This window comes from Gorilla gorilla, chromosome 2 (assembly GCF_029281585.2).
Source record: "Gorilla gorilla gorilla isolate KB3781 chromosome 2, NHGRI_mGorGor1-v2.1_pri, whole genome shotgun sequence".
NCBI lineage: Eukaryota > Metazoa > Chordata > Mammalia > Primates > Hominidae > Gorilla > Gorilla gorilla.
Window position 1 is genome coordinate 207,932,403 of NC_086017.1, and position 13,009 is coordinate 207,945,411.

Here is a 13,009-nt window from a genome sequence, read left to right on the forward strand (position 1 = left end):
TCATTTCAACTTTTAAATCTTATTTAAGAAACACATTTTGGCCAGGCATGGAGCCAAATCTCAACACTTTGGGAGGCTGAGGTGAGAGGATTACTTGAGTCCAAGAGTTTGAGACGAGACCTGGCAACACAGCAAGAAACCATCTCTACAAAAAAGCAAATTAATTGGGTGTGGTGATCTACTTAGGAGGGTGAGGCAGGAGGATCACTTGAGCCGGGGCGGGGAGTCAAGGTTACAGTGAGCTATGACCACTGCACGCCAGCCTGGGCATACAGATTCCTTTGATGAATCTGGGCAAAGTAAACTGAAAACCTTCTGGAAAGGATTCAGCAGTCTAAATACCATTAAGAACATTCGCAACTCATAGGAAGTCAAAATATCAACATGAACAGGGCTTTGGAAGAGGTTGATTCCAACCCTCATGGATGACTTTGAGGGGTTTAAGAATTCACTGGAGGAAGTCACTGCAAGTGGGGTAAAAACTGCAAGAGAACTAGAATTAGGAGGATGGCGATATGACTGAATTGCTGCAATCTCATGATCAAACATTAAAGGGGGGGGTTGCTTCTTATGGATGAGCAAAGAAAGTGATTTCTTGAGATGGAATCTACTTCTGCTGAAGATGCTTTTAACACTGTTGAAATGACAACAAAGGATTTAGAATATTGCATAAATTTGGTGGATAAAATTGCGGCAAATTCTGAGAAGACTGACTCCAGTTTTGAAAGAAGTTCTACTGTGGGTAAAATACTATCAAACGGCAACACATGCTACAGAGAAATTTTTTGTCGAAGGAAGCAATTGATGCAGCAACTTCACTGCTGTCACATTTTCAGAAACTGCCACAGTACCCACCACCCCGATCAGTCAGTAGCCATCAATATGAAGACCCTCCACCAACAAAAAGATGACTCACTGAAGATTCAGGGGATCATTAGCACTTTTTAGCAAAAGCTTTTTTTAATTAAGTTATGTGCTTTTTTTTTAGATATAAAGCTACTGCACACTTAATAGACTACGGAATAACGTAAACGTAACTTTTATATGCACCAGGAAACCAAACAATTTGGGACTCGTCTTATTGCAGTGCTCAGAACTGAACCAAAGCAAGCCTGTACTTACTAGCAGTTTAGCTTGCTCTGGAAGAGTGATCTGTTCCCTTTTTCCATCTGGATACCGCAACATCAGCTGTGCTTTTGGTCCTAAAGGAAGGGTTTAAAAAAAAAAAAAAAAAAAAACGGGATACAGGAGTTTAAGACAGAATATTAGTTTAAATAAACATGTAAATAAATACAGCCATTCAGCAATTATTCAAGTGTTTTGCTGGAGTGCAGTGGCGTGATCTCAGCTCACTGCAACCTCCGCCTCCCTGGTTCAAGCCACTCTCCTGCCTCAGCCTCCCAAGTAGCTGGGACTATAGGCACGTGCCACCACACCTAGCTAAGTTTTGTATTTTTAGTAGAGACAGGGTTTTGCCATGTTGGCGAGGCTGGTCTTGGAACTCCTAACCTCAGTGATCCACCACGCCCGGCCCCAATATCTAAGTTTGAAGTAAAGTATGTCTAAATGTAACTTACCATTTACATCTATCCCCTCCACTACTCCATCTGCTTTTTCAGGTGGCATCTCCAGTATCTCTGAATCCACGGCTGGCAGCCCTTGGTGGTTTGTGGCTGTTCCAGGATCAGTTCTGACTGGTGGCTCAGTCAGCGGCCTTCTATTCTCCTCTTTTCTATGCCCCAAATCTTTGTGGGGAGACTTTCTGGACTTGGCAAGATTCTCTACCTCTTCTTCTTCATCAGAGCCACAAACGGATATGAACTCCTCACTGCCAGAAAAAAGTTCAGATTCAGATTCTTCATCTGAGCGGCTATCCTGTTTTGTCTGTGTTGAATCAAAATGTGTTTCTTGTAAGGAGGCTCTGATGGCGGCTTCTAGCTGGCTGTCTTCACTTGCATCTATAAGGCTCTCCTGTGAGATGGAGTCATAAAACACAGGAAAAAGAACAAGTTAAACCAAAAAACAAGTCAAACAGCATAAGAAATATAATAGCTTGCCATTCATTATTATGTTCTGCTGACTGTATCCCTTCTACTTTAAGAGCAAGGACTGTGTCTTACACAGCCAAATTGGAATGGAGATATATATATGTGTGTGTATACACACACACACACGTTTTTGTTTTGTTTTGTTTTGTTTTTGAGATGGAGTCTCACTCTTGTTGCCCAGGCTGGAGTGCAGTGGCGCGAACTCGGCTCACTGCAACCTCAGCCTTCCCAGGTTCAAGCGATTCTCCTGCCTCAGCCTCCCAAGTAGCTGGCATTATAAGCGCCCGCCACCACGCCCAGCTAATTTTTATTTATTTATTTTTTTGTATTTTTAATAGAGATGGGGTTTCACCACGTTGGCCAGGCTGGTCTCAAACTTCTGACCTCGGCCTCCCAAAGTGCTGGGATTACAGGCATGAGCCACCGCACCTGGCACATACATACATACATATATATATATATATTTCTTTCTTTTTTTAAGAGACAGGGTCTATGTTCCCCAGGCTGGTCTTGCACTTCTGGATTCAAGTGAGCATAGGCATTTTTTAAAATATCAAAATGAAGGCCAGGCCGGGTGGCTCATGCCTGTAATCCCAGCACTTTGGGAGGCCCAGGTGGGTGGATCAAGAGGTCAAAAGATCGAGACCATCCTGGCCAACATGGTGAAACCCCGTCTCTACTAAAAATGATTAAGCTTAGTGAGAAAGGCATGTGGAAAGCTGAGACAGACACAAAGCTAGGCCTCTTGCACCAAACAGCCAAGCTATGAATGCAAGGAAAAGTTCTTGAAGGAAATTAAAAGTGCTACTCCAGTGAACACACAAATGGTAACAAAGCAAAACAGGCCAGGCACAGTGGCTCACACCTGCACTTTGGGAGGCTTGAGGCGGGCAGATCACCTGAGGTCAGGAGTTCGAGACCAGCCTGGCCAACATGGCAAAACCCCATCTCCACTAAAAATGCAAACATTAGCTGGGCATGGTGGTGTGCGCCTGTAGTCGCAGCTACTCAGGAGGCTGAGGCAGGAAAATCACTTGAACCCGGGAGGCAGAAGTTGCCAGAGATTGCGCCACTGCACCCCAGCCTGGTGACAGAGCGAGACTCCATCTCAAAAAAAAAAAAACAAAACGTACAAAATCAAGAAAAGTTTATGTATTACCTGCCTAGAGAAAGACAAGAATTAAAAGTTTTAACTATAAAGTCAAAACACCATTCTTTAAAATGACTAAAACATAGAGACAAATGTTTTGCTTTGTTCACCACTGCATTCTTCAACTAGTAATTCCATTAATTACAATGAAGGTTTTCATTATGATAACGAGAAATGCAAACTTCTACAGTTTTTCCCTTGGTAAAGTTCTAATGCCACAGATTGTACTAAACTTAATGAATCACAAAATACGTTGTTTGAGTGGAACTTACTTAGCTCCTGACTCAAACATACTATAGAGGAAAAAAATCGTAAGATAATCTAAAATTGAACACTGGATATTTCGCGATATTACAGAATTACTGCTCATTTTTAAGGGTATAATAATGACATTGTGATAGTATTTTTAAAAATAAAAAAGGCTTATCTTTTAAATATATATGCCAGAGTATTAATTAATGAAACAATGAATTCTGAGATTTGCTTCAAAATAATTCAGATGTGATGGGATACAGAGGAAAGAAGACTGGCCATCTGTTGATAATTACCGAAATTAGCTAACAAAGAGGCTCAATAAACTACTTCAACTTTTGAATATGCTTAAAATTTTCCACAATAAATAGGTTAAAAAAAAAAAGTGTGAGTTGCTAATAAAAAACTAAAGAAACCACATTTTGGCTTTTACTTTCAGGCAATCATGCAGCAAAAAATTAAAGCGAAAAACATTTTTTTGCTGGTTGTTTTTTTTTTTTTGAGAGAGGTTCTACTCTGTCACCCAGGCTGAAGTGCAGTGGCACAATCTCAGCTCACTACTATCTCCACCTGCCAGGCTCAAGCAATCCTCCCACCTCAGCCTCCCAAGTAGCTGGGATTACAGGCACACACCACCACACCCGGCCAAAGGAAAATTTTAAAGTAAACTTCAGGCGAACTTACCACCCCTAAAAAGCAAGTAGAGGTGTCTATGTGACATGCAATGGCTTAGGTGGATTGTAAATTTATAGCAATGACATTGCACATACAGCATGTAGCTCGATTTTGAAAATTGTGGCCATGGCAGACACTGTCAGGCTCCTACTGAATTTCATTCTCCTCTGATTTCCTTACTTATATAACCCTATTTAAGTTTATAAAACATGTTCAACTAAAAAATTCATTTTACTAATTTCTCTTGTAGCTAGAAAATAGTATTGAGCAATAGCAATTCTTATCGAAAAATTATAGAATTAAATGCTTATATTAGAAGACAGAAAGGTATCAAATTAATGACCTAAGCTTCCCCATCTTAAAAAAAAAAAAAAAGAGTATACATCCAGGAAAAGAAAATAAAATTAAGCCCAAAGAAAACATAAATTAATAAATGACCTAGAAAGCAAATACAATAGAGAAAAACAAAAAAAAAAAAAAAACAAAAAAAACCCACCAAAATCCCAAAAGCAGTTTTTTGTTTTGTTTTGTTTTTTGTTTTTTAAGAGACAGAGTCTTACTGTTGCCCAAAGACTGGAGTGCAGTGACTACTCACAGGCATGATCATAGCACACTACATTCCTGAACTCCTGGGCTCAAGCAATATTCCTGCCAAGCAGATGGGACTATAGGCACATGCCACACCCCAGCTGGTTCCGTAAGATCAATAAAACTACTAAGCCTCTGGCCAGACTGTCAGGGGGAAAAAAGGGAAGCCACAAATTCCCAAAAACAGAATTAAGAGAGGGGACAACTACAATCTCTACAGTCATTCATGGCATCACGAGGGACTATAATGAACTCTGTCAATATAGTAAAATGAACAAATCCCTAGAAAGATACAACTTGCTAAAGCTTATCCAAGAAGAAACAGATAACCAAGTAGTCATGTATCTACCGATAAGATTGAATTTGTAGTTTAAAATTTTCCACCAAAAAAAAACTCTAGGCCCATGTAGCTTCACTGGTAAATGTCATCAAACATTAAGGAAGAAATAATAACAATTCTACAGACACTACTGCAGAAAACAGAAGAGGAAGAAATACTTCTCAATTCATTGTGAGGTCAGCATTAACATGCTACCAAAAGCAGAAAACGACATTATAAAGCATTACATGGAAGAAAGGAAACAACAACAACAAAAAGCTCTCAAAAAAAACTATAAATCAAGCAGGAGAACTGCTTGAGGCCAGGAGTTCGAGACCATCCTGGCCAACAAGATTTCTATACTATCCCTTAGGGCTTTTCCTTAAATAGGCACTTTATTATAGGTGATAACTGAAGGAAGTGTTCCTCACATCTTCTAAAACTATTTTTAGGCTGGGCTTGGTATGGTGGTTCATGCTTATAATCCCAGCACTTTGGGAGGCCAAGGGAGGAGAATTGCTTGAGCTTAGGAGTTTGAGATCAGGCTGAGTAACATATTGAGACCCTGCCTCCACAAAAAATAAAAAATTAGCCAGGCATGATGGTGCACACCTGTAGTCCTAGCTACTCAGGAGGCTGAAGCAAGAAGATCGACTGAGCCCAGGAGTTCAAGGCTAGCAAGTTTTCTTTCTTTTTTTTTTTTTTTTAAAGTTCTCTCAAGGCTGCAAGGACTACAGTGAGTTAATATCATGCCACTGCAGTCCAGCCTGGGCAACAGTGTGAGACCACATCTCAAAAAATACAATACAATACAATACAATACAATACAATACAATACAATACAATAAATACAATACAATACAATAAAAATTTTGCTGGGTGTGGTGCTCACACCCAGAATCCCAACATTTTGGGAGGCTGAGGCGGGAGGATTGCTTGAGGCCAGTTTGAGACCAGCCTAGACAACATATGGAGACCTCCATCTCTACAAAACTTTAACAACTTAGCTGGCATGGTGATGCACATCTGTGGTCCCAGCTACTTAGGAGGCTGAGGTGGAAGGATCGCTTGAGCCCAAGAGGTGGAGGCTGTAGCGAGCCATGATCACACCACTGCACTGCAGCCTGAGAAATGGAACAAGATCCTGTCTAAAGAAAAAAACAGGACGGGTGCATTAGCTCACGCCTGTAATCCCAGCACTTTGGGAGGCCGAGGAGGGCGGATCACTTGAAGTCAGCAGTTTGAAACCAGCCTGCCCAACAAGGCGAAACCCCATCTCTACTAAAACTACAAAAATTAGCCAGATGCGGTGGTGTACATCTGTAATCCCAGCTACTTGGGAGGCCAAGGCAGGAGAATCGCTTGAACCCAGGAGGCGAAGGTTGCAGTGAGCCAAGATCACACCACTGCCCTCTAGCCCTAGCAACAGAACAAGACTCTGGCTCAAAAAAAGGAAAAAAAAAAACCAACAAAACAAAACTATTTTTATCCCTACTGCTATCAAAGCCAAACAGCCATGAAAACCTATGTGAGACTGCTGTATCTTTGCAAGTTCAGTCTCTTATTTGCAACCAATCTTGATACCAATTATCAAACATGTCTACCTAGTAATAGTATATTCTAGAAATTAAGTATAGAAGTAAATTCTAGGAGGGCCAGAGAGCCAGGCCCTAACGCTATATTAACCAATAAAAATGCTCAACTATACCACGACAGTTGTTTCAGCAAAAACAAAAAACACCACTTCCAGCCGGCTGTGGTGGCATGTACCTGTAGTCCTAGCTACTCGGGCAGTTGAGGTGAGAAGCCTGCTTCAGCCCAGGAGTTCTAGGACAGCCTGGGCAAAACAGCAAGATCCCACTCCAAAACAAAAAACAAAACACACAAAAAAACCAACCACTTTCACTGCTATTTAGACCTGGATATCAGAAGCCCTCCCAGAGCTGCCCCTCAGGAAGTAGACACCTTTACCACTAGGCTTGCCAGGTCAGTCCTCCTGCCCAACCTATTCACATTGCTTCCTTCTAAATCCAGATCCTGGGGCATCTGCCTGCACTCTAGCTGCAAGACAGACTGGCAGGAGTATGAGTATCATGATTTCACCAAGAAGATGGAACTCTCATGTGGGAAATTATCAAAATATGAGGAGGATATCTAAGATGCTATAGCCACAAGTGATAGTTGTCCACTAGTTAGATTATCTTTACCATCTTAACATCGAACATTTTATATAAGATGCTTATGACCAATTACATTTATTTTCCCATCACCACCTCCTAATTATACTTACTGAACGGGCACATTTTTTGGGGGGACTGCTAGAAAGTCCATCCAGTTGTCCATGTTCACCCAGAAATCCCGTCACTTGGTCCAAGAAAGAAGATACATCTAACTGGTGCCATTCTACTAGCTTCTGACCTAAGGATTAAAAACCAAGATCTATAAATATAATATCTAGAATCCTTCTGAACATTCTCCAGGATCTATAAATATAATACCTAGAATCCTTCTGAATACTCTCATTAAGTATCTCTTTCAGCATATGCATAGATTAAAAACCAGGATCTATAAAGGTAATATCTAGAATCTTTCTGAACATTCTTATTAAGTATCTCTTTCAGCATATGCATAGATTAAAAACCAGGATCTATAAAGGTAATATCTAGAATCTTTCTTAACATTCTCATTACCTCTTTCAGCATATGCATAGATTAAAAACCAGGATCTGTAAATATAATATCTAGAATCTTTCTGAACATTCTCATTAAGTATCTCTTTCAGCATATGCATAACTAAAGTGTACTGTAAAGACATATCCTCTCCACCAGCTTATGCTATATAGTGTCTTCATAACCTAGAAGTCACATCAATTATACTCACCTAACAGATTCCCACCCGTAATGATAGGGCAACTATCTTATCTGCGGCTATCACTTACTGCCATTTAGGAAGAAGAGATTCAGACAAAGCAATATCTATATAAAACACCATCAATTAATAAAACCAGCTCCACCCTCTGCTTCTCGGGTGGGATCACAACTAGTATCTGGGCAATCTTAATATTTTAATGATAAAAAAAAGCTTTTGTTTTGTTTTGTTTTTTTTGAGACGGAGTCTCACTCTGTTGCCCAGGCTGGAGTGCAGTGGCGCGATCTCGGCTCACTGCAACCTCCGCCTCCCGGGTTCAGGCCATTCTCCTGCCTCAGCCTCCCAAGCAGCTGGGACTACAGGCGCCCGCTACCACGCCCGGCTAATTTTTTTTTGTATTTTTAGTGGAGATGGGGTTTCACCGTGTTAGCCAGGATGGTCTGGATCGCCTGACCTCGTGATCCGCCCACCTCGGCCTCCCAAAGTGCTGGGATTACAGGCATGAGCCACCACGCCCAGCTGGTAAAAAAACTTTTAAAAATCCCTTAAAAAAGGTAAGATGAACATATCAGTTATTCTTCAAAAGAACAGAACTGCACAAACATAAAATACTACCATCTCCCAATGTTGCCAGAAAAAGATGTCCTAAATACATACATCAATAGATGTTTAAATAATTATAAAGGGAAAAAAACGAAACCTTCACCTAAATTACTGCAATTCTGAAAACAGATCCAGTCAAATATTAAAGATCAATCATTTAGGTAACTGAAAGACAAGTAATAGGTTAAAAGCTGCGTGCTGATATAAATCTTACCTGTCCGTGGGTCCAATATGGAAACATAGGGGAAATCCCCTAACTTATAAAACTGTATGTATCTCTGACCTTCCTCACTGTCATGATAAACCTGTTAAATCATTGATATAAAAAAAAAAGTCAGCCTCTAAGAAAAGAACCAACTATAACCTTCTTATATACCAACATCAATTAGCTCTCCAAATATACCTCCGGCCTACGTATTAAGATCTCACTCCTACACTAAAAAGAAAATGAATCTGGTTTGAACTCCTTCAACTTCCCACTTCCAGCACTCTCTGGAAATTTACCATAAACATATTGACCCATTCCTCCTCCTTTCCCAGTTCAGATGAGGTATTATTCTTCCTGCTCAAGTTATCTGTCAACTATGTCATTCGTAACTCTCAACCATATACATCTTAATAAATCACAATATATTAAGATTATGGGCCAGGCATGGTGGCTCACGCCTGTAATCCCAGCACTTTGGGAGGCCGAGGTGAGTGGATCACAAGGTCAGGAGATTGAGACCATCCTGGCCAACAGGGTGAAACCCTGTCTCAACTAAAATACAAAAATTAGCCGGGCCTGGTGACAGGCGCTTGTAGTCCCAGCTACTCGGGAGACTGAGGCAGGGGAATCGCTTGAACCCAGGAGGCAGAGACTGCAGTGAGCTGAGATCGTGCCACTGCACTCCAGCCCAGCGACAATGCAAGACTTGTCTCAAAAAAAAAAAAAAAAAGATTATGGCTCCGCATGGTGGCTCGCACCTATAACCCTAGCACTTTGTAGGGCAGAGGCAGAGGACAGCTTGAGGCCAGGAGTTTGAGACCAGCCTGGGCATCTCCACGAGAAGTTTTTTTGTTTTTTTTTGTTTGTTTTTAAATTAGCCAGGTTTAATGGTGTGCACCTATAATCCCAGCAACTCAGGAGACTGAGGTGGGAAGATCCCTTGAGCCTATAGGGGTTAGAGCCTGCAGTGAGCTATGACTGCACCACTGTGTTCCGGCCTGGGTGACAGAGCAAGACCCTGTCCATTTATTAAAAAAAAAAAAAAAAGAAAGAAAAGAAAAGAAAGAAAGAAAAAAAGATTATAAGCTCAAGAGTCCAGCATAGTGCTAAGCAAAGAGCTACTCGATCAATATTTGTTGAATAAAATACAAGGAATTTTACCATTAAAGTTACATTAAATTTAGGGGCCTGTAAAATATAAACAGGCAAATTAATAACATTAATAGCATATCTTACAGTAGGGGAAACAAATAAGCTCCTTCATAAGTTTTTATTTTCTATAACTTTTCACAAAATAAAAAAAAAATTGAGCCGGCATGGTGATTCATGCCTATAATCCCAGCACTTTGGGAAGCCAAGGGAAGCAGATGGCTTGGGCCCAGGAGTTCGAGACGAGCCTGGGCAATATGGCAGGACCCCATCTCTACCAAAAAAAAAAAAAAAAATTATATGGGCATAGTGGTGCATGTTTGTGGTCCCAACTACTCAAGAAACTGAGGTGGAAGGATCATTTGAGCCCAGGAGGTCAAGGCTGAGCCATGTTCATGCCACTGCATTGCAGCCTGGGTGACAGAGCAAAACCCTGTCTCACAGTGGGGGAAAAATGATACAAGGTCTGTAACCTTATCTCATTAGCTGGGAAGACTAAAGTGACATGTCTAAGAACACAGAGTTAAAAAGTATCAAACTCAAGCTAAAATCTAAGTCTTAGCCAAATGCTTCCAATTACTTCAAGATCTTCTATACCTGCACTGTCTAATACAGCAACCACTACCCACAAGTGGCTACTGAAGCACCTGAAATCTTGCTACTCCAAATGGAGAAGGGGTGTAAGTATAAAATACAAACAATATCTTGAAAACTCAACACCAAATAAATGCAGATCATCTCATTATTTTTGTATTAGTTATATAGATATATTGATTTAACCAAATACATTATTAAAGTTAATTTCATCTATTTTGATTAATCTTTTTTAATGTGGCTACTGGAAAAATGTAAATTATGTGTACAGCTTACAATATATTTCTACTGAACAGTACAGTTTGTTTGTTTTGTTTTGTTTGAGACAGAGTCTAGCTCTATTGTTCAGGCTGGAGTGTAATGGTGCGATCTTGGCTCACTGCAATCTCCGCTACCCGGGTTCAAGTGATTCTCCTGCCTCAGCCTCCCGAGTAAGCTGGGATTACAGGTGCCCGCTGCCACACCTGGCTAATTTTTTTATTTTTAGGAGAGACAGGGTTTCACCATGTTGGCCAGGCTGGTCTCAAACTCCTGACCTCAGGTGATCCGCCGGCCTCAGCCTCCCAAAGTGCTGGGATTATAGGCGTGAGCTACTGCCCCCAGCCGGTTTTACCTTTTTTTAAATGTCTTAATTCATTATAACCCAATTCCTTTCCCTCAACAACCCACACTACAAAAGTAAAATTCTACAAAACTTCTGATTAACTCTCCTTCTCACCTGCCAGAAAATGAAATGTTCCCGGATAATATTCTTCACAGCTTCGTTGCTCCACACATCGCGGTTGAGGCACTGACATGCAAAGTCTTGAACATTTTGAATGTTTATCATCAGCCACTTATTTTGCATCTGGCCACACTCTTTGGCCTGCAAGAGTAAAGTTACACATTTATTAGAAATAATTTCTACTTGGTGACAGATGTTTCCGTAGTTGTTCAGAGGTTGTTGTCTTTCATTAAAAATACTGTTTTTGCCAGATATGACATCTAGAGTTTTCAGCATTTACACATTCTATATATTTACTTCGCATATGCATGTATAGCTATACTGTCCATTTCAAGCACTTCTCAAATTTAAATGAACTCATTTCTCTTTTATCCAGTTATTTGTTATAATGGCTGATTTTTTCTTTCTTTCTTTCTTTTTTTTTTTTTTGAGACAGAGTCTAACTCTATCGCCCAGGGTAGAGTGCAGTGGGGCAGTCTCGGCTCACTGCAACCTCCACCTCCTGAGTTCAAGTGATTCTCCCGCCGCAGCCTCCCAAGTAGTTGGGATTAAAGGCGTGCCCCAACACGTCTGGCTAATTTTTGTATTTTTAGTAGAGAGGGGTATCAACATGTTGGCCAGGCTGGTCTCGAACTTCTGACCTCAAATGACCCGTCCACCTTGGCCTCCCAAAGTGCTGGAATTACAGGTGTGACTCGTCATGACCGGTAATGGCTGAATTTTTAAGGTATGTTTAAACATCTTTACCTGAAAAGGATTCAACAAACTTAAGATCAACAAGTCACATAATTTTATTCTCTTGCAACCTCCATCAACAATTTTTTTTTTTTTTTTTGAGATGAGTTTTGCTCTTGTTGCCTAAGTCAGAGCACAATGGCACGATCTCGGCTCACTACAACCTCCACCTACTAGGTTCAAGTGATTCTTCTGCCTTAGCCTACCGAGTAGCTGGGATTACAGGTGTGTGCCACCATGCCTGACTAATTTTTTATATATTTTTAGTAAAGAGACGGGGTTTCACCATGTTGGCCAGGCTGGTCTCGAACTCCTGACCTCAGGTGACGCACCCATCTCAGCCTCCCAAAGTGCTGGGATTATAGGCATGAGCCACCGCGCCCAGCGAATTATACTTCTTTTTAATGAATGCAATTGGTGTGTATATTTTACTTTGTTTTCTTCAACATCATTTCTGGAACATTTTTAAACATCATATTAATCCCAGTTATTAGGCATATATGCTGTTTTGGAGAATCACCCTAAACATTTTAGTAAAAACTGCTGAGAGTTTTTTCTCTTAAGAGTTGTCTTCCTAGGAGTAGATTCCAAAAATTGGGATTACAAGGTCCAAGTATGTTTGAGAATGATCCCCAAACAACTCTACGATTCGTACAACAGATGTCGATACATCAATCGTTAGTGTGTACTTTTTGCCTGTCAGTCCCTTGTCAGCATAAAGACCCATGAAATGCTGCTGAGTGGAAAACAATGGCAGAAAAGCAAATAAGCAGATGCTGCCTCAAATCTTTGCCTAGGAAAGAACAGTGACACGAAACCATAGTTTTGGAATAAATTTATCCTAGAACAGTATTCTTTTCCAAATCAGTGTGACATGGGAAAATCTTAAGAATCAATGAATTTGGTGTAATAACAATCCAAGAACATACTGGACATCATTTTGTGGGTACTGAAAAATGTGAGACTGAGAATATCTTCTGTTTTAAGAAGGTCTACATCATCTCACAAATAGCTTTTTTTCTGTATGAATCCCCCAGAATAAATTATTTTTTTTGTTGTTGTTTATATTTTTTGTAGAGACAGGGGTTTCACTATG

General features: G+C 40.5%; 1 protein-coding gene across 3 annotated transcripts in view; it reads right to left on the reverse strand.

Annotated features, from left to right (window-relative positions):
- UBXN7 (UBX domain protein 7) overlaps nucleotides 1–13,009 on the reverse strand; it is a 104,238-nt gene that overhangs the window by 13,083 nt on the left and 78,146 nt on the right. For all 3 annotated transcript variants that reach the window (XM_019024413.3, XM_019024414.3, XM_019024412.3), the window contains exons 6-10: nucleotides 11,173–11,319; nucleotides 8,718–8,808; nucleotides 7,323–7,450; nucleotides 1,578–1,971; nucleotides 1,123–1,202 (exon numbers count right to left, since the gene is read on the reverse strand). In XM_019024413.3, the coding sequence (XP_018879958.1) occupies nucleotides 1,123–1,202; nucleotides 1,578–1,971; nucleotides 7,323–7,450; nucleotides 8,718–8,808; nucleotides 11,173–11,319 (840 nt within the window). The remainder of the gene's footprint in view (nucleotides 1–1,122; nucleotides 1,203–1,577; nucleotides 1,972–7,322; nucleotides 7,451–8,717; nucleotides 8,809–11,172; nucleotides 11,320–13,009) is intronic.